At 50.8% G+C, this 21,346-nt stretch overlaps 2 protein-coding genes across 2 annotated transcripts in view; one reads left to right on the top strand and one right to left on the bottom strand.

The window, feature by feature from the left end:
- The first annotated feature begins 575 nt into the window (after positions 1-575).
- PRKAG3 (protein kinase AMP-activated non-catalytic subunit gamma 3) lies at positions 576-11,023 on the top strand. The gene is given in 15 exon segments (XM_059928710.1): positions 576-826; positions 1,221-1,260; positions 1,736-1,891; positions 2,238-2,641; positions 3,629-3,710; positions 4,190-4,248; positions 4,349-4,394; positions 4,589-4,643; positions 4,843-4,969; positions 5,105-5,270; positions 6,756-6,793; positions 6,975-7,121; positions 7,473-7,574; positions 7,576-7,706; positions 8,289-11,023. Coding segments are annotated over 15 exon segments (1,857 nt in total). The 5' UTR covers positions 576-604; the 3' UTR covers positions 8,371-11,023.
- Positions 11,024-16,269: 5,246 nt separating this feature from the next.
- LOC132368697 (sterol 26-hydroxylase, mitochondrial) overlaps positions 16,270-21,346 on the bottom strand; it is a 45,969-nt gene continuing 40,892 nt past the window's right edge. The window contains exons 3-9 of the mRNA XM_059927415.1: positions 18,734-18,933; positions 18,412-18,609; positions 18,087-18,259; positions 17,317-17,483; positions 17,030-17,111; positions 16,737-16,949; positions 16,270-16,599 (exon numbers count right to left, since the gene is read on the bottom strand). Of these exons, the coding sequence (XP_059783398.1) occupies positions 16,480-16,599; positions 16,737-16,949; positions 17,030-17,111; positions 17,317-17,483; positions 18,087-18,259; positions 18,412-18,609; positions 18,734-18,933 (1,153 nt within the window). The 3' untranslated portion in view covers positions 16,270-16,479. The remainder of the gene's footprint in view (positions 16,600-16,736; positions 16,950-17,029; positions 17,112-17,316; positions 17,484-18,086; positions 18,260-18,411; positions 18,610-18,733; positions 18,934-21,346) is intronic.

The raw sequence follows: 21,346 nt of genomic DNA, 5'->3' as shown, positions 1-21,346 counted from the left end.
GACTCAGGCCCCAGGAATGCCAAGGAAGGGGGTGGGCAGCCACCGAGCCGGCTGGGATCCTGTTGGCACCAGGAGATGTAGGGACAGCACACACAGCGGGATGGGGGCACTGGGGCTTCTGCACACCTGGATGTACCTCCACAGGCAGAAATAGGTGTCTCTCACACTGTAGACAAGCGCAAGCCCACCTCACTCCTTCAAGGCGATTCTCACAACTCCCCACCTGCCCTAACCATCCAGTTCCAACTCCTCCACCGAAGAGAGAGACAGGCCCCTGGGACTCAAATGGAGACATCTGGACACACATTGGCCACTCTCCCGGGACCACCCACAAACCTCTTATCCCCAGCCTCCCAGCTGCAACTTGCCCTTTCTAACTCTAGCACCACCCACGACCGAAGCTGTAAAAGGAAGAGAGTTTAAGCTCAACCCGCCTCTGTTTTCCCTCCTTTGGCGCCTGACAAAGATGAGAGAGGCCCTCAGAGAAGAAACCCGGGACTCTGAGAGCCCACCTCCTCCCACCCCAGTGCCCTCACAGCGAGGTCCTTCTCTCCTGTTCTCGGAAACCCAGGAGGCAGCCCATGACCAGGCATCGAGATTCCACATGCGCCCCACCCCTCCCCGCCGGCCAGCAGGTTGCCGGGCTGGAGCAGCTGAGCGGGTGGGCTCCTTCCTTCTCACTGCCCGACACCCAATCAGAGAGAACCCTATCCGGGAGGGCAGGGTGCCAGGGGCCGGGCCCAGAATAGTGCTGCCCAGATACAGTGCTGCGCACTCGCTCATGGAGCCCGCTGGAGCTGGAGACCGCGCTGCGCAGGGTACCGGGGTACGGGGCGGGGGTGGGGTGGCGGGAGCTGGAGCCGCTGAGGCCGGAGGGCCGAGAGCGCACCACCGCGTGGATGTGTGCGCGTGTGCGTGCGTGTGGGTGTGTTTGGCCAGGATTTTCTCTGTATATGAGCATGAGGGTGTCTGCATGTGTATATTCTTTGTGTGAGTCTATGTGCTTCTGTGTGTGTCTGGGAAGTGTTGAATATGTGGCTTTCTGAGTGCGTATAAGTGTTTGGGTAGGTTGTGTGTGTTTATGTGTGTTTGTGGGGTGGGTGTTTGTGTGTGTGTGTGCTTGTGGCGTGGGTGTGTGTGTGTGTGGTGGGAAGGGGAGCTCCCTTTGGTTCAGAGCGTAGGGCATTTTCCCCACCCCTTCAGACATTCTTCTCCCCCAGACCCCCTCCTGGAGCAGCCTCGTGGGACCTGAGCATCAAGGTAGGTGGGGCTGCCCCTCCTCCTGGGCCCAGCCTCTTCTCCCACTTCCTTTTCTCCCATGTCTCTAGGGCCCCAATCTCCCTCACTCTACTAGTCTGGCTTTTGTCTTCCTCTCCTTTTCCTTCTTTGTTCCTCTTTGTTTCTTCTTCCGCCTTTTACCTCACCTCCTCCTTCCTCTTTCAGAAGAAGAAAGGGGGGATCTAGAGTCTGAAGATTTGGACCCTCCTGACTTTATCACTTACTAGCTGTGTGATTTGTGGCAAATTGCTAACCTCTCTGATCTCAGGTCCCTTGTTAGTGAAATAGGGATGATAATGCCTCCCTTATAAGATTGCTGTGAGGTTTGAATGAGAAACATGTTGATGGAAAAGCCCTTTGGAAGCTTGCAAATATTAAATATTATCGTTCATAACATTTGAATTGATTTTATTGTGTTACTCCCCATTAACCAAACAGGCCCCATTCCCCCTTGCAGAGATGAGCTTCCTAGAGCAAGGAGATAGCACTTCATGGCCGTCACCAGCCATGACCACCAGCTCAGAAAGAAGCCATGGGGAACAGGGGACCAAGGCCTCGAGATGGACAAGGCAGGAGGATGTAGAGGAAGGGGAGCCGCCAGACCTGGGGGAAGGTGAGGCCAAGGCCAGTTCTGGCGAGAAGGGACTGGGGGCAGTGGGAAGTCCCCGATCCTGGGGCCAGGCTCTGCCCTGGATCTCCCCATAACACAGACACATGACATCGTGTGGCCTCAGTCTCCCCACATGGGAGAGGACAACTGCATTGCCGATCCAGGGGCCCAGCTTGGCCAACTCAGGACAGAGCCACCATCCTGTGTGACTCTCTGAGACTCAGCTCTCTCACCTGCAAAATGGGGGCCTCATCATCCAGGCTTCCCAAGACTGCTGTGAGGATGAACGGAGACAGCAGATGAGAAAGTGCTTTGGAAGATGGAGTTACTGTCCTCTCCCCCCGAACAGGTCTCCAGTCCAGGCCAGCTGCTGAGTCCACCGGGCTGGAGGCCACATTCCCCAAGGCCACACCCTGGACCCAAGCTGCTCCCTTGGCTGGGGTGGACTCCCCCACAGCAGAGCGGGACATCCTCCCTGCTGACTGTGCAGCCTCAGCCTCCGGCTCCAGCGCAGACGATCTGGATCTGGGCATAGAGTTCTCAGCCACAGCAGCCTGGGGCAATGAGCTCGGCCTGGTGGAAGAGAGGCCGGCCCCATGCCCGTCCCCGCAGGCACTGTTACCCAGGCTGGGCTGGGACGATGAGCTGCGGAAGCCAGGGGCTCAGGTCTACATGCACTTCATGCAGGAGCACACCTGCTACGATGCCATGGCAACCAGCTCCAAGCTGGTCATCTTCGACACCATGCTGCAGGTGAGGCTGCAGCTCTGCCCCACCTCCATCCTCACAGCCCCCAGGATGCCCTGCCAGCCCTGCCCCGCTACAGGCCCCTTCCAGAATTCCTTCTTAGCACCATGGAGACCGGCGGAGGAGGGCTTTTTCTCTCTGTGTACACCCCCTAATTGTCATCCCAGCTCTGCAACTCAGTATCTATAGGGTTTGGGGTAGGTCTTTGTGCTTCGCTCATCTCTAAAATGGGGATAGGAAGGCCTGCTTTACCCTACAAGTTTCAGAGGACTCCTGGGCCAACCCAGGATGAGAGGGAGCATTTTGCACACCCCGAATTGTATGGAAAACATTGCAGGGTGGCTTAGGACAAAGAGCGGGGAACTTTGAAAAGAGAAAAATAGGATGAGCTCTGGTCCCCACTCTTCCATTAGGCTAGGCTACGAAACACCTGATCCCTTTCTTCTCGCCGCGTATAGGAGAGCAGTGTGTAGCGTAGAGAAGAAGCAGGGTATATGTATGGTCCACAGTTCACTATTTGACTCTAGCAGTATATAGACAAATATATTTAATTTAGTTTTGTATTTATTTTGATATGTATTAGAAAAATACAACCAACCTGTGTAGATAGTATTGTTTAGGATGAAGCCAAAATGAGTCAATGTAAAATTTATTTAGAAAAAGATGTCTCGTACATATCATATAAATAATTACACCTCTAGTACTTAGATTAGCAGAAACTATCCTGTGTGTATCTGTACACATATGACTTTGGTGTAGAAACACTGTTAGTTTCCTACACCCTGGTGTGCCTGGTAAGGGGTCACCTCAGTGCCTCTGGCCACCAGCGGCCTTATCTCTGTAGCAAATGTGCCGACAAGGGTCATGTCGAGTGGCAGGCAGGCTCGTGCAGTGGAGGGCCCGGGAGAAGCCCCTGTGGAAGGACCCCGGTTGGGACGGGGGCTCTGAGGGCCAGTGAGCAACTCACCCTCGACTGTTCTCCCTGGCGCTCAGATCAAGAAGGCCTTCTTCGCCCTGGTGGCCAATGGCGTCCGGGCAGCACCTCTGTGGGACAGCAAGAAGCAGAGCTTTGTGGGTGAGAAGGGGCTGGGGAGGCAGAGGTGGCGGGGAAGGGAAAGGGGGGAACTTGTGGGGCATTTCTGGGGCTGAGCTCTGACGCACCACAGGCCTGAGCTGAGCAGGGGCCTGGCGTGGGGGAAATGTGCCAGCTGGGAGACCCCATCTGTGGGATAGCTGTGACCAGCTGACCCCTCCAGCTCTGCTACCCCGTGGTCCCATGTCATAGGTGCTAAGTAGCAAAAGAGAAAAGGAAGAGGAAGAAATGCGGAGAAAAGAAAAAATGGGGAGGAAAGGAGAGAAATTACGGGGGAAGCATAAAAGGGAGAACCCCATTTCTCAGGCACGGGACGGGCTGCCCTACTCTCCTCTTTCCGAAACCCCACTTTTGTCTCAGTCCGAGGACACTGGCCGGGTGGGGGAGGGGGGCTGAGCCCTCAGCCTGCCTTCCACCACAAGGCCCAGGCTGACCCCCGTTCCCCCTCTCCCACCCCGCAGGGATGCTGACCATCACAGACTTCATCTTGGTGCTGCACCGCTATTACAGGTCCCCCCTGGTGAGGAGTGGGCTGGGGTTCTGGCGGCACCCATCTGTGCTGGGGTGGAGGGAGTTCGGGGAGCCCAAGTCTGACTTCAGGAGTTCTGTTGATGTTCTAGGTCCAGATCTATGAGATTGAAGATCATAAGATTGAGACCTGGAGGGGTGAGTGGGCAAAGGGGCAGAGGGTGTGAGGGTGAGGGTAGGGCTAAGGACCTCGGGTATAGAATGGGCGGTGGGGATTTCCTGGGGGGAGCAGGGAAAAGGTAATAGGGAGCCCAGGGGACCCGAGGAGCTGGGGGCTGCTGGGTGAGGCAGGGTGGCCAGTTCCCTTGCCCTGACTCCAGTTTTTCCTGCAGAGATCTACCTTCAAGGCTGCTTCAAGCCTCTGGTCTCCATCTCTCCCAGTGACAGGTAAGCGTCCCCAGCCACCCACTTGAGCCTGCTTGCCCTGCACAGACCCCTTCCCCAGCTCCTCAGTTCTGAACTCACGGGCTCACCGTTGGCAAACTGCGGACAAGGCAGCCTTGGCACCCTGTCCTCCTTTCTGGGGGCTGGGATGAAGGGCATCTCTCTCCAGGCTGCCCCAGGCTCACTGCTCCCACTTCTGCAGCCTGTTCGAAGCCGTCTATACCCTCATCAAGAACCGGATCCACCGCCTGCCGGTCCTGGACCCAGTCTCAGGCGCTGTGCTCCACATCCTCACACACAAGCGGCTGCTCAAGTTCCTGCACATCTTTGTGAGCCTGGGCACAGCCTCAGGGGGAGACCGGAGGGGCAGAGAAGTCTTCAGCCCTAGGGATTGGGGAGGGAGCAGCTGGGAGCCCTCTGGGGGCTACTCCACCCTTATCCCTACCTGTCCCCAACCCAAGCAGGGAACCCTGCTGCCCGGGCCCTCTTTCCTCTCCCGCACCATCCAAGATGTGGGCATTGGCACGTTCCGAGACTTGGCCATGGTGCTAGAAACGGCACCCATCCTGACCGCACTGGACATCTTTGTGGACAGGCGCGTGTCTGCACTGCCTGTGGTCAACGAAGCTGGTACCTACACCCAAGATGGGGGCTCTGGCTGGGGTGGAACTGTGGGGAGCAGGGGTCTATGTGACATCAGCTCGCGACCCAGAATGGAGTCAGGGCTAGAAGTCTCTGCCTGCTTTGAGCCTTGGATCAGTTACTTAGCCTCTCTGAGCCAGACCTCAATTTCTTGCTCTGAAAAAGGGTTAAAGGAACCATGGCTGTAAACTGCTTCAAAGTTAAAAATCACCATAATGAAGCTGAATATCAAGAAGTGTTTTAATCTATTTTTTGGTTATGAAAAATTTCAAATGTATGAAAATGGTAGGAAAAACTCTATAACAAACCCCACCTATCCACCCGGATTAACTACTGTTAACACATTGCCATTAACCCGTTCTTTTTTTTTCACTGAAGTAATTTAAAGTAAATTATATTATAGAATCATGTCATTTCACCCCTTAACACTTCATCTGAATCTCTTAAAATAAGTATGTTTCCTATATCACCTAACAAAATTATGAATAATTTATTAATGTTGTCTAACATTCAATCCTACTTCCATTTCCCCATTTTCCCCAAGAATATCTTTTTTTTATAGTTGATTTGTTCAAATCAAGATCTAATTAAGGTCTATGCTTTGAATTTGCTTCTTTTGTCCCTTAAGTCTCTTTTAATCTAGAACAGTTCCCTCCCCACTTAATTTTCATGACGTTGATGATGAGAAGCCTGGGTCTATTGTCCTGTAGAACGTCCCACTTCCAGAGATTTTTCTGTTTTCTGCAGTTGGCCTGTACATTGTTCCTCTCTTCCTGTGTTTCCTGTAAACTGGAAATTAGATCTAAAGGCTCGATCAGATTCAGGCTATACATTATTTTTTTTAATTAATTAATTTATTTTTGGCCGTGTTGGGTCTTCGTTGCTGCACGCAGGCTTTCTCTAGTTGTGGCGAGCGGGGGCTACTCTTCGTTGTGGTGTGCGGGCTTCTCATTGCGGTGGCTTCTCTTGTTGCGGAGCATGGGCTCTAGGCGTGCGGGTTTCAGTAGTTGTGGCACACGGGCTCAGTAGTTGTGGCTCACGGGCTCTAGAGCACAGGCTCAGTAGTTGTGGCACACGGGCTTAGTTTCTCCGCAGCATGTGGGATCTTCCTGGACCAGGGCTTGAACCCGTGTCCCCTGCATTGGCAGGCGGATTCTTAACCACTGAGCCACCCGGGAAGTCCCCAGGCTATACATTGAGGCTAGAATATTTCACAGGGGATGCCATGTACTCATATTTTGTCACATCAGGAGGCATGATATCAGGTGTCTCTCTCTGCGATACTGTTTGATCTGTGGGTTCAGGGTGGTGGCAGCCTGATGCCTCAATTATAAAGCCAGTAGCCTGGGGGTGGGGAGGATGTTGAGGAGTTCACTCCGCAAGCCCGCCCCGGGCCCTTACACAGCATCCTGGTTCTGACCTAAACCTCTCTCCTTTCTCTCACCTTCCTCCCCGGCCCCCCAACCCCTGCAGGACAGGTCGTGGGCCTCTACTCCCGCTTTGATGTGATTGTAAGTGTCTGGGGAGATGGAGGGGAGCTGGGGGTGCCACAGGGAGGCTGAGGTGTGGGGATCGATGCGGGTGGGGGGCATCTGTGGACCAGGGGGGCCTTTACAAGTGTATAGAGGGAGATATCTGTGGGGCTGGAGCCTGGCCGAGGGCTGATTAAGAGCGGTTCTCCCTCCTGCCCAGCACCTGGCAGCCCAACAAACATACAACGACCTGGATGTGAGTGTGGGAGAAGCACTGAAGCAGAGGACACTGTGTCTGGAGGAAGTCATTTCCTGCCAGCCCCACGAGACCTTGGGGGAAGTCATTGACCGGATTGTCCGGGAGCAGGTACCCACACCCCTTCGTACATGCTCCCAACACGTGGCGCCCAGCCCTTCTCATGAGCAGCTTCAGCTAGCCCTATCCATCGGGCACCTGCCCTGTCCTCCCATCTCATGGCCAAGCTCTTGGTGTCCACACTGGCCGGCGACTGGTCCTGTCGTTGGGGCCCTCGGGCCAAGGGCTGCAGCCAGCTGACCACCCTAGGGCAGGCAGAGCCACCGCTAACTGGTTTCTAGGAGACACTCTCTTGCCCCCCTAGTTATGTTAAATTGTTTGCCCCTAATTCTCAGTGCCAACCTCGTTGGCTACCGTAGCCACATGGCACTGCCCCCTCACTGAGCCTCTGTGGACCCACAGGTGCACCGGCTGGTGCTCGTGGATGAGACCCAGCACCTCCTGGGTGTGGTGTCCCTCTCCGACATCCTTCAGGCTCTGGTGCTGAGCCCTGCTGGCATCGACGCCCTTGGGGCCTGAGAACATCAGAGTCTTCACTCTTAGGCCACCTTCCACACCCGGAAGCCAGCGAAGGGAGCCGGGGACTCGGCGTTCACCTTCCCCCACCCCCCATTTGCTGGTTCAGCTCTTGTTCAGGTAGGCTCTGCCCTGGGCCATTGACCTCAGCTCCAGCCCCTCAGTCTCCCCGGGCGCCCAGATCTCAGATTGGGGCCCCCCTGAGGATGGGAGTGGCCCAGTTCAGAGCTGAGCAGCCTCGTGAAAACTACAAGTGTCAGGACTCACTGCGGGGCCACTGCTTTGTCCCATTCTCAGCTGAGGTGATGGAGGTCCTCATAAGAGGGGTGGACAGGGGCTGGGGTAAAGACAAGGCAGTGATGTGACTTCAGGGGCTCCCAGGAGATTGACCTGCCCTTTCACAATTCAATTCCCACCTGCTTGGACTTCCACTGGAAGGAAGCCAGTTACTCAACCTGGGCTGGATGGAATTTCCACACTTGATAAGAACTAAGGCTGAAAGGAGAGAGCTTCTCTCGAAGTACTCATCGCAGTCAGTTTGACATGATCTCAGACTCTTTCCTGGTAGCACGTTTGCTAGGGGTTTGCAGAGGGTGGAGGTGCAGATTCCACCTGCTTAGCAAGGATGGCAGGACTGAGGTTCCCCTATTGGAAAGGCAACCTCCCCTCCCCATTTAATCTTCCTTTCTCTTTCCCTCACAGGCTTCTCCAGCCCTCCCCGATTGCCCCTGCCCTGCCTGTGCTCCCAGAAGCCCTCGGGAATGCCTGGTCCACCATGGAATGATGAAATTAAGAACAGCTGAGTCAAGCCTGGAGCTCTCTGAACCAGAGGCACTAGGATTACCCCAGGGCTGACTGATTTGTGCCACCCACACTGCTCTCCCCCTACCTGGCCCCGGTGGGGTGGGGAGCCCTCAGTCCATGGGTTCAGGAAGGGGTTCTGGATTCCTCGGCTTCTGGACTACCTGGCACCCGTGCCCCCAGCTCCTGGGAGTCCCAGCTGTGCTTCCCCCATGGAAACTGCCCTAGTGGTTCCTCACAACTTTGCCACTGCCCTCCTGCTCCCCCAGCATTGCATTTCAGGGCTGCCTGTGGGTCCTCACAGAGCAGCAGTTTTGTAGAGCTGCCTGTTGGAGTGGGGTCCCCCCTCCTTTCTCATCCTTAGCTCTCACCAGCAAGCAGTGTTCTCAGTCCCCAGGGAGGGCCTGTGTTTGGATCACTGAGGATGAACCGTCGAGAAAACAAAAAGAAAAAGAACAGCCCATGAACTTAGATTTTATAACTTTCACTCAGAAAATGCTATGGTCATTTGATCTGAACCTGCGGCAAGATCCCTGTCCTTTCTGAATTCAGTGACACCCGAAGGAAAATCTGTAATTGACAAACGCTGCAAGTGGCGTTTCTTTTGCTTGTGGAGTGTTATTCCACCGAAATTTCTTTTTCATCTTTTATTTACAGCAAAACTCGAAAGAAAATGTTAGTTACTTACATAGTGGGTACAACTCAGTCCACAAACTCTAATCTGTAAGAAACGTAACTTAATTTTTCTAACACTAAATGTAATTTCTATTATGAACTCCATTTTACCAGGTTGCAGAAATTAGTCTCAGCCAATTTGGGGTTCCCCTCCCACCTTTTCTTGCAGTTAAGTTCGGTGACGGGGGGAGGCTTTAAGTGGTGTAAGACTTTGTTCCTCAGCCATCATCATCCACCCGTGCCAGCACCTGCTGAAACATCCCCATTCCCATGTGGTGGTCACTTGGTTGGTCACCGGTGGGCATGGCCCCTTCTAGGTGCTCCCTCACTCCCTACCACGAAGCCTCTTTGAGCCTGCCTGCTCCTGGGGCATAGGGACATTCTAGCTCCTGGCCCTGCACCCCTCTGGACTTTAGGAAGCTCTGTGGGGCTATCCCAAGCCCATCTGCTGAGACAAGACAGCAAGTGGTCTGGTCTACCCTGTGTTTTGCTGTTTTCCCAGCCTTTACACAGGAAACATGGGGCCCAGGGCTCTTCTACCCTTATCATCTCCAAACCTTTCTAGGGTATTTGTCATACTCCCCTCTCACTTCAGACACAGCTCCCTTGTCAGGACCCTTTTCTCGGGGCCCCCCCAAATGTCTACAGTCTCTTTGCTTCCCCAATACCCAGCAGCCTGTGGAATCTTTACGCAGTAGGGAAAGAGGGGACCTTTTTCTCTAACCCATCATATAGTCTTCCAAATCCATTGTCCACGTCTTGAGTTCTTGCTACCTACCCTGTTGAGTCAGGCTTTTGAAATTCCAAAGCCAAGACTGGGCTTCTGCTGTGTCACCCCTCCCCTGTGATAATGGACACTGCAGATCTGCTGTTCAAGGGGGAGAGGGTAGGTTAATATTTCTAAAATGTGATCTACCCCGTTTACCTCACAGACCAACAGAGTGGGGCCATCTGTGCTTGATGAGTCAGGCAGTAAGTGAAGGCATTTTCTCACAGGCACTCAACTTCTGTTTCCAGTTGTGCCGTAACCAATAGGTCAGTGCTGGCTCTGCTCTGGCCCTACCTGGGAAGGTCCTGGGTTCAAGTGGGAGGATGGGATGGGGGTGCCCTCAGGACTGTCTCAAGTATAGTGTCCTTGGGGAGCCTGGGGTGGGCTGTCTCCACTGGCTCTAAGCAAAGTGTAGCAGGGTGTCTTCGAGGCGGTGTCCCAGGTGGCTCTTTGTGTGAACGGTAGTTCAGCTGTCACAGCACAGGCTGTGGGTGGAAAGGGCAGCCTGAGGAAAGCACTCTTTCCCCTGCTGCTCCCCTTGAAAACAGGTAAGTTTCCACCCTCCTGAACAACCCCCCCATCCAGAGGACCCAGCAGTTTGCCCCCTCAGGCCCTTCTGTGAGGGACTGTACTACCCTCCTGCCTCAGACGCCCTGCTCTGACCACAGCCCAGCCCTCAGCTCCTGCCCAGCCCTCCCGCCATGGCTGCTGGAAGAGAGGCCAAGAGTTGCCATGGGAACTGCAACCACTCCTACCCAAGCGCAGAATGAAAGAGTGAAACCCCGCCCTGCTGTCCTGTCTGCTCATGTGCGTCAACCTGTTCTGATCAAGTTCTCCCGGCATCATTTGTCCAACTCCTCCCCTGGCCTCCGGGGCCCCTCCGAGGTTCTGTGGCCTTCGGGCTAGATTTCCATAGCCTCCTTAGCATCACGCGTCTCTCCTCTCCCTACCCTCTCAGTAGTTCTCAACCCTGGATGTGCAACAGGATCACCTGGGAAGCTTTATAAAATGCAAATTCCAGGGCCTCCATTCCTAGAAATACTAGTTTCCTGACTTGGGCATGGGACCTGGGCAACTGTATTTATTTTCTGTAGAAACTAGAGATTTACAATTACTAACACGTGATGAGCATGACGGCATGCTGAGAAATAAGAATGCCTCGTTCTCATGATTAGTAAAATCATTTGTCACATTATTGGGTCTATCTATAATTTGTTATGACTAAGATCTACAAGAAGCACTGGCTGAGTAATGGCACAACATAAAAGATATATGATTTGTTAGTATTCTCACTACTCTTCTTTCAAACATCCTTAAATGCGGAAGAATTCAGTACAATGTCATGTACAGTCCATTCCATGAAGACAATTGAACAAGTTTTTATTAGACATGCATATTAAAAGTGGAGTCATACAACCATCAGAATGGGACAAAATATTTGCAAACGAAGCAACTGACAAAGGATTAATCTCCAAAATATACAAGCAGCTCATGCAGCTTAATATCAAAAAAACCAACAACCCAATCCAAAAATGGGCAAAAGACCTAGATAGACATTTCTCCAAAGAATATATACAGATTGCCAACAAACACATGAAAGGATGCTCAACATCACTAATCATTAGAGAAATGCAAATCAAAACCACAATGAGGTATCACCTTACACCAGTCAGAATGGCCATCATCAAAAAATCTACAAACAATAAATGCTGGAGAGGGTGTGGAGAAAAGGGAACCCTCTTGCACTGTTGGTGGGAATGTAAATTCATACAGCCACTATGGAGATCAGTATGGAGGTTCCTTAAAAAACTAAAAATAGAACTACCATATGACCCAGCAATCCCACTACTGGGCATATACCCTGAAAAAACCACAATTCAAAAAGAGACATGTACCGCAATGTTCACTGCAGCACTATTTACAATAGCCAGGACATGGAAGCAACCTAAGTGTCCATCAGCAGATGAATGGATAAAGAAGATGTGGCACGTATATACAATGGAATATTAGCCATAAAAAGAAATGAAATTGAGTTATTCGTAGTGAGGTGGATGGACGTAGAGTCTGTCATACAGAGTGAAGTAAGTCAGAAAGAGAAAAACAAATACCGTATGCTAACACATATATGTGGAATCTAAAAAAAAAAAAAAAAAAATGGTTCTGAAGAACCTGGGGGCAGGACAGGAAGAAAGACACAGATGTAGAGAATGGACTTGAGGACACGGGGAGGGGGAGGGGTAAGATGGGATGAAGTGAGAGAATTGCACTGACATATACACACTACCAAATGTAAAACAGATAGCTAGTGGGAAGCAGCCGCACAGCACAGGGAGATCAGCTCGGTGCTTTGTGACCACCTAGAGGGGTGGGAGGGAGACGCAAGAGGGAGGGGATATGAGGTTATATGTATACGTATAGGGGATTCACTCTGTTATACAGTAGAAACTAAAACACACCATTGTAAAGCAATTATACTCCAATAAAGGTGTAAAAAAAAAAAAAAAAAGAAAGAAAAACCAAACAATGAAACACATGAATAAAACTAGTGATTAAGTTTGGGGAAAAAAAGTGGAGTCATAAATAATGACCTGAAAATAAACTGATATTACCAAGCCAAAATACATTCAGGGCTAAAAGTTCTATAAAACATGAGCATGTGGATAGCCAGAAAACACTGGATACTCTATTTTTATTCCCAGGGGTGCTGCATAGTGTTTAAGAAGGCAAGCTGTTTTCTCAAAGTCGTACCCAGAAACATGGATCCTAATTTGGCCAACAAATTCAAATTAGCTGGAATTAGGAGTAACAAGATGTACACATTCTTTTCAGTGAAAGATGTAGCTGCTGTGCTGAATTAATGTCTACTCTTCTGCGATTATCCTAAATCCTATTCTTCTTTCCTTATACAGTCAGGTGGGTTATTAGGGAGCCTCACTGTGACATCCCTGCACTGTGACTTACAGGGGCAGTCCAGAGTTCCTGAGCCCCCAGACCCTGGAAATGCACCCCATCACTGGCCACTGATGGCCTTTAGGCCAACCCTCAAACCAGGGCTGATGCTTTCACTCTCCAGAGAGAGGGTTGCAAGGGAAAGAGCCCACGTATTACATCACATCCATCCTGCAGCTATCTGTGTGTGTGTTTTCTAAACCTTGGGTTTTTTTAAAAAAATTAAAGCATAGTTGATTTACAATATTGTGTCCTACAGCTATTACATGTATTTGAATGAATCATTGCCAAAGAAAGTAAGTTTTTCCATTTACATTAAATGTCTTGTCCAGGCAATGTGATGGAAAATAAACTGACAGAGGCCATTTTCAACTCCCAAGATAAGCAGAAGAACTGCCTGTACACTTACGGCATATTCGTTTTTCTGTAGGTATATTTCAATAAATATCTTAAAAATTTTTTTAAGGAACCTCAGGTATAAAGAGAAAACCTCTTTGACCATGCTGTATTTTGTTTTTCTCTGGTTTTTTTAAAAATCAATTTATTTAATTTATTTTATTTTTGGTTGTGTTGACTCTTCATTGCTGCGCACGGGCTTTGTCTAGTTGCGGCGAGCGGGAGCTACTCTTCGTTGCGGTGCACGGGCTTCTCATTGCGGTGGCTTCTGTTGCGGAGCACGGGCTCTAGGCGCACAGGCTCTAGGTGCGCGGGCTTCAGTAGTTGTGGCTTGCAGGCTCTAGAGCACGGGCTCAGTAGTTGTGGCGCCCGGGCTTAGTTGCTCCGCGGCATGTGGGATCGTCCCGAGCCAGGGCTCGAACCTGCATCCCCTGCATTGGAAGGCGGATTCTTACCCACTGCGCCACCAGGGAAGTCCCTTTTCTCTGTTTTGAGTAGGAGTCTTTGACTTTTTTCTTCCCAGAGCTGTGTCTGTGAGCTTTCCGGTAGCAACCTCTGGGCAAGGTTTCATAGCTGCGTTAATAGCTCTTCGGCTCTTATATCTTTTAGAACACAACTTGCCGCTTGTCACTTTTGGTGGGGAGCCTCTGAGGTTGTGGCTACACCTCATCAAAACGTAAGGGGATATAGCCTGCTCTTTGATTAATCCTCACAAGGACATCATTGCTTCACCAGTCCTCTGAGCTCTTGTTTCGGTTCTGCATTGCTGATTTCTGATTAGAGACTGGATTTTAGGCCCTGCAGATGCACAGCAGGGCACTGCTGCTTCACAATTTCCTGTGGTGCCTCTGGAGGTATGGCTTCCATTGGCAGCTATTTCTACAATAATCTTACCAAACTGATCTTCATAGATTTTTTAAATTGAGATATAACTCACATACCATAAAATTCACTCTTTCAGTGTGTATAATTCAGTGGTATTTAGTATATTCACAAAGTTGTGCAACCATCACCAGTAATTCCAGAACACACTTGTCATCCCAAAGAAACTGCATATCCATTGAAAATCACTCCCCATTCTCCCGGCAACCACTAACTTACTTTCTGTCTCTGTGGGTTTGCCTATTCCGGACATTTCATGTCAGTGGAATCATACAAGATGTGGTCTTTTGTGTCTGGTTTCCTTCATTAACATAATGTTTTCAAGGTTCATCCATGATGTAGCATGACTCAGTACTTCATTCGTTTTTTATGGCTGAATAATATTCTAGCCTATGGATATACAAGATCTTCACAGATTTTGATGTGAGATTAGCCTATAAATTCATAAACTGAGCTGCAGATCGTGGACACTGACACTCTTGGACAGCTCTACAAAACCTCAATCCCAAGCCACATCACACAGACTTCCCGCCACCCAACGTGCCAGCACTGAGGCGTTCACATGGCTTGGGCAGCTGACCCTTGGTGGTCTGAGGAGCAGCACGCTGGGAAAGGCAGCAGTCTGCCCTGGTTGACTCTGTGACAGACATCCTAGCACCCTTGGTGCCCAGCCCCCGTCCTCTACATTTATAAAGAGCTCTTACAGTGAACCCCTGCACAGGTGGGTTCGAGAGCCGTGGCCTTATAATCAGGCATCGTGCCCAATTCCCTCCAGGTTTCTCTTCTCAATATGGAAAGCTCTGTATCTTCCCCCTCTCCTTCCCTTCCCTTCCTCCTATTCCAGTCTCATTCAACAAACACGTATGCATTACCTTTATTAACTCTGTGCTAGACACAGAGTTAGACATTGGGATTATGCCCTCCGGGGGGTTCCCAGCTGGCTGGGGAGACAGTCGGGCCTAGGACACGGTGAACAGGCTGAGCGCTCGGTTCTAGGGGACGGGGGAGGGCACGAGAGGAAGTGCTCGCGCTCACCCAGAGAGGTCAGGGAAGGCTTTGCAGAGGCGGTGACATTTGAGCTGAGTCTTGAGGAAGAGCAAGTTCTGTGAGACGACAGGCCAGTTGGTGAAGAGGGTGTTCCAAGGACAGCAGACATTAAGTACAAAGTATTGAGGCCGGGAAGAGCATAACGTGCTCAGGGAAATACAAGAAATGTGGGCTCAGCTGTGGAAGGGTGGAGGGGGGATAGGGGAGTGTGGAGGGCAGGGAGCCAGAACACGAGTCTTCTAAGCCACTTAGGACTTTGCCTCAGGACTGAGGGGAGCCATGGAAGGATTTTAATCAGGGCGATGATGTGATTTTTTTAATAGGCTCAAACTCAAATCCCCACAGACAGAAGAAATTCTACTTTAGTTCTCTATGACTCAGCAGAAATTTCCCACTGGGGCTGGGCCTCCTTGAGGCTGGGATTTGTTGACTTTTCAGGCTGATGTTGTGGTACACTGGATCTCGATGCCAACCCACTTTCCTTCTTGTTGGCTTCCTGTACTGAAGAGGCTGGAAAGTTAAAAACTACAATCCCCAGACTCTCTTGAAGCTAGAGTTCCAGGTGGGACTTAGCTCCACCTCTCAGTTGTACGTGAGAGATTTGGAAGGTGGTCGTAAGACAGAGACCACCCTCTGCTGCTCCTGTTCTTTCTGTTGTCAGGGTAGTTGGGAGGAGGGGGCATCTTTTCATTTTTTCTTTAGTCAGCATAGACCTGGGGGACATGGAGTAGCTCTGGGACCAATAGTTGTAGTGAGAGCTTCCCAACTCTCATCCTCCTGAGTGTGGCCAACACGGGGCTTTCCAGACTGATCAGCCCCCCAGTGGTGTCCCTAGAGTCACTCCTGTAGGCCTGGCCTAGAGCTCTTCTGACCATTTTTATAGCATGTCACTGTCTGTATCTAAGCACTTTCTATTCAAAAGAGGGTGTCCTCTCGGTGCCTGGGGAATGGCTCTGCAGCTTCTACTTGGGCAGGGCCTCAGCCAATGCCAGGTGAAGCTAAGGCTTCTCTGTGAGGTCTGGGAAAGCATATGGCATTCTCAGCTTCCACGAAGGGAGGCAGTTCTGCCTCCCACCAGGTTTCCTAAGTGCGGAGAGGGTGTTCCCCAAACACAGAAAGAGGTTCAGATGCTGGGTTGTCAAAAAGAATCACAAAGGTCTCCAATTATGAATAAAAACCCCTTTATTCTATATTTTCCCCAAGGTTAGCAATGTGCCATGGAGGTGGCTTTTTATCTGAGAGGGAGATGCTCAAAACGATGAAAGTGGCAAAAGCTCAGGGTTCTACAGGAAGTACACTGAGTTTCTCCAACCTCTGGCACCTGGCAGCCCCTTCCTCTCCTTCTTCATGTGCCAGGGAGGGTGGGAAGGGGGCTCAGCTCTGTCTCTGCAGGAAACGCAGGCCCACCTTCTTATTGGGAACGAGCACGATTCGAGCCACACTTGTCACCTCCCCCGTCTCAGGGGCCAGGGCCACCTCGTACTGCTGGATCAGCTGGGAAGGAAAAGGCACACGGGCGATTAGAGTCTGTGACCTCCATCCACCGCCCTCCTCCGCATGCTCCCACCCCGTGCCTCCCACCTGCTTCAGCACCCCTGGCCCGCACAGCCCTCCTGTCTCTCCCCACTCACCCTTGTCAGCAGCAGCTGCATCTCCAGTTCTGCAATCCTGCGGCCCAGGCAAGCCCGGACCCCGTAACCAAAGGGCACAGAGCCAAATGGGTGTTGGGCCCTGAGGGCATCAGGCTGCTTCTTCCTCAGCCAACGTTGGGGCTGGAAGCTGTCCGGCTCAGGGAAGATGCAAGGGTCCCGGGACACCACATAGTGGCAGAACACAAACTGGGTCTGCAGACAAAGAATGGGTAGCACATCAGCAGAGGGCTGCAGGGTCCCCCTGGGAACCCTGGCTCTCTAGCCCTACTCACATTCTTGGGGAAGAGGAAGCCACCAACTTCAATTTCCTTGTCCGTGATGACCCGGGAGTTCACGGGGACCACAGGATAGAGGCTGCAGGTAAAAGAAAGTGCAGATCTGCCTCTGGATCCAGGGAGGGGCAGAGTGCCCACCCCCTCGGCCACACCCCTCTGGTCCCCCAGGCCCCTCTTCCCATCTCATCCCTGGCCCTGGCCGCAGCCCACCAGCCCCCACTCCCAGTCCTGTCTCTGAGTCCTCGTCCACACACAGACCCTTGCTCCCGGGGACAGCATCCTACCGCAGGGTCTCCTTAAGCACAGCTTTGAGCAGGGGCATGTGGGCAAAGTCCTTGTGCTGGGGCACCTGCCCGGCGGGCACCATGCCCACCACTTCCTCATGCAGGGCCGCCTGGATCTCTGGGTTCTTTGACAGATGGTACAGGGCCCATGTCAGCGTGTTGGACGTCTGGGAGGTAGAGTAAGAGATGAAGTGAGGAAAGATTTCTAAGAAAGAGGCCAGTTAAGGTGGTGGGAGGGTGTGTGAGTGCATGCGTGCAAAATGTGGGAGAAAAATCAATTTGCCACGAGTGTGGCAGGATTAGACTCAGGGGTTCATGGGGCTCTCCCTTCACGCTCCACGTGACTTCACAGTGGGCTAAGGACCAATATGATGGAGAACTGCACTGTAACAGCAGAGAAGACCGTGACAGAGAAATCCAACGTGACGAAAGGACAGGAAAGAGGTCCTACTCAGAAGGTGCTGTGGGCAAGCTCTTCAACTCTGTGCTTAGCTGACAGCACGAGGGAGTGGGTTAGATGTGACATGAAACTTCCCAGCTGTCTGAGAGAGGCTCCAGGGGGTGAGGGAATCCCTCTTACACAAGGACCACTCCCTGCCCGCCTCCACCAGGCTGAATGACACCCCTGTTTTCCTTCCAGCTCTACATCCACGTTACGGAAAGAGAAGCGGGTACCTGACGAAGGTCAGGCTCAGGTGGGGTAGAGTGGGGAATCGGCTCAGGATGGGAGCTGGGAGGCCCTAGTCTCCTCGCCTGCCCCTCTCACGCACCGTGTCTACTCCAGCCATGAGCAGCTCGGGCAGGCTGCCCTCGGCGTCATGAGGACTGAGCTGTCCGCTGGTCAGCAGGAAGTGCAGGTAACCAGATATCTGGGCCTTCTCTGGGCCCCCTGTCTGAAGTTGGGCCTCTATCTCCTCTAATTTCTGATCAATCAGCTTCTTCCCTGTGAGGACAATGGAGAACAGGGGAGGATGAGGTCAAAAGTCCTGCTCTCCCAAGGACCAAGAGAGGAGATCCCGGGAGAGGGTCCTGAGGGGGCTGTTACCGCACAGGCCCTGGGACCCACGTCCCAACTTCCTTCCCTGGACTCCTCACCAAAAGAGAAGATGGTGTTCCAGCCATCTAGATACCGCCTCCAGAAGGGCAGCAGGGACCGAGTCCACTTGGGGAGGAAGGTGGCGTACAGCGAGTTCTGGAACATGAGCCCGACAGAGCTGACGAAGGTCTTGGTGTCCTGGGGGATGGAGCGCTCCAGGCAGCCAATGCGTTTCTCAAACAGGACGTAGCAAACAGCTGGCGGTGCACAGGGGCCGTCACAGGAGGCAGGGCCACGGCACACAGAGTCCAGGGGGCTTCGAGGAGGAGAGCACAACCTACCCGACTCACGCCCACCCAGCCCCTCTCCCCACAAGGGTACCTTCCAAGGCAAAGAAGTAGAAATGGTGGGCGATGTCGGGCACATGGTCCCCCGAGGCGCTCTCTGCCCGCTGCTGGTTCAGTCGAGTCATGAAGTCCTCGATCACCTCATTCAGAGCGTCTGTGTAGAGCGCAGCCTCAGCTGGCTTCAGCAACCGCTGGTTCAGAGCCTGGCGGAGCCGGTACCACTGCTCTCCTTCCCTGTAGAGAATGGAGGAGAGACACCAATGTAAGTATCTGGTGGGGATTGGATTAGATGGTATCTTCCCACCCTGAGACCCCTATGGACTCGAGGAAAATCTCAGACTCCTAGACCTAGAATTAAAGAATCACAAACTTTCAAATAACAGAATCTTCGAATCACAAAACTTCGGAATCTCACTAACAGCATAAAGGAAGTAGTTAAGGTGGGCATCTGGAATCAGTCTGTCTAGGGTCAAATCACAGGTCAGATGATGACTGGCTGAGTGACCTTAGGCAGGTGACTTAACTCCTCTGTGCCTGGGTCTCCCCTTCTGTAAAATGGGAATAATAAGATTGCCTATCTTAGCAGGATAATTAACGTGCTCAGATCAGTGCCTGGCAAATGGTGAATGCTTAATGAATGTTTACTGTGATTATCTTTGGATGATACAACTCCAGAATCTTCTGTATGTGAAATGAGCTACGGAGCTATGGTGGTTCCAGTCCCTGTGTGTGGAGGATGACGAATAAAAGAGGAGCAAATTAGGGTTCTTGGGGTGCTCAGATTCCGGACCTTTGTGCTCTGCTTAACTCCGTAGGCCAAGGGGACAGAGAGAGCTACCAGGCTGATCTCCAGGCTCTCTTGCCATAGCCATCCAGTAGGTGGTTGGGTCCTCACCCTGGGTAGGCAGGGATGTTCATGTGGGTGGAAACATGCTTCCCATACAGGAGATTAATATTCAGGGGCTGCTGCCACCCTCAGCTGTCCCCCAAACCTGTTACCTTTCCTAAGCAAGCTGGGTATGGGTCAATTTTTTAAAAGCCAGTTGCAGAGTAATAAGTATAATATGGTACAATTTTAAGAGGAAGAGAGGAAATCCTATATATCCACATGCATATTTGCATGTTTCAACACAAAGTAGGGAAGAAGAATACACACCAAACTACTGATCAGAATTACTTAGGAGGATGGGATGGAATTTTTCCAATAAGTATTACTTTTGAATTTTAAAAACCAATAAGGTATTTTAAAAAGAAAAACATTTTAAAAGTCTGAAAGCAAAAATCAGGTTTTTTATTTTGAAGTATAAGTCAACTACACTTCAATAAATTTTTAAAATATATTTTTATTTAAATGAACCTCAAAAAACAAGCTAAATAAATAAATAAATGAACCTCAAACCCCAGGAGTTTTCTTTATTATGTTGGGGAAAACCTGCAAAAAGATAAACTAGGGACTTCCCTGGTGGCGCAGTGGTTAAGAATCCACCTGCCAATGCAGGGGACACGGGTTAGATCCCTGGTCTGGGAAGATCCCACATGCCGTGGAGCAACTAAGCCCGAGAGCCACAACTACTGAGCCCGCGAGCCTAGAGCCCATGCTCCACAACAAGAGAAGCCACCACAATGAGAAGCCTGCGCACCGCAACAAAGAGTAGCCCCGCTCGCTGCAACTAGAGAAAGCCCGCGTGCAGCAACAAAGACCCAACGCAGCCAAAAATAAATAAATTTATGAAAAAAAAAAGATAAACTAAAAGTGTTGTTGGAAAGGAAATAAAAACCAGAATAGACCTATTTATTGGAACTTCAGGTTTTAGGTGCTTCTCCAAGAGTAAAACTCTCCCAACAGGAGGAATCAGATTTGCAGGACTTAAATCGGAAACTTTCTGTGGTTGTTAAAATATTTCTTGGGGAAATGATGCTCATTCAAAAAATGAGATTTTAAAAATATATATGTTAAAACAAAAAAGCTTATCACAGGTTAGCAAAATAGCTTTTAAAAACATATATGGTATAACATATTTAGGAAACTGGCTTTCGAGTAAACAGTTATAAATAGATCACAAAGGGGTATATATCATGTTTAGCTCCAGTTCTAAATCTGAACAATCAAGTCCAATGATGGCCTGACCTGTGAAAAACTGAGACCCAAATGTTTTTTACTATTATTATTGAGGTATAATTGACATATAACATTATATTGGTTTCAGGTGTACAATATAATGATCTGATATCTGTATACATTGCGAGATGATCACCACAATAAGACTAGTTACTATCTGTCACCATAAAAAATTAACTTCCAGGATTTACTCCCTTGGCAAGATTTGGGTCTCAAATATTGTAGAGCATACCTGAGACACAAATCTTGCCCTCAGGGTCAGACATCAGGTTAAAGAGCTCTTGAAGAACATTCTCTATTCTCTTCCCAGAACCTTGAAAAAAGGGCCCAGAAATTAAGCTCTGAAACCACCCACCTGTGAAGGAACGAGGACTAAAGAAAGAAAGACATGCAATGACAGAATGAATGTATACGCATCAAAGACAGATAAAATGAACCTTCCAACCAGTCCGTTTCCTTTCCAAACATGTCATGGCAGTAGGTCCTTGCATTCCAGAATCAGAGAGATCTATTCCACTACTCACTAGT

This window comes from Balaenoptera ricei, chromosome 7, assembly GCF_028023285.1.
Source record: "Balaenoptera ricei isolate mBalRic1 chromosome 7, mBalRic1.hap2, whole genome shotgun sequence".
Lineage (NCBI taxonomy): Eukaryota > Metazoa > Chordata > Mammalia > Artiodactyla > Balaenopteridae > Balaenoptera > Balaenoptera ricei.
This window is presented reverse-complemented; position numbering and strand designations above follow the sequence as displayed.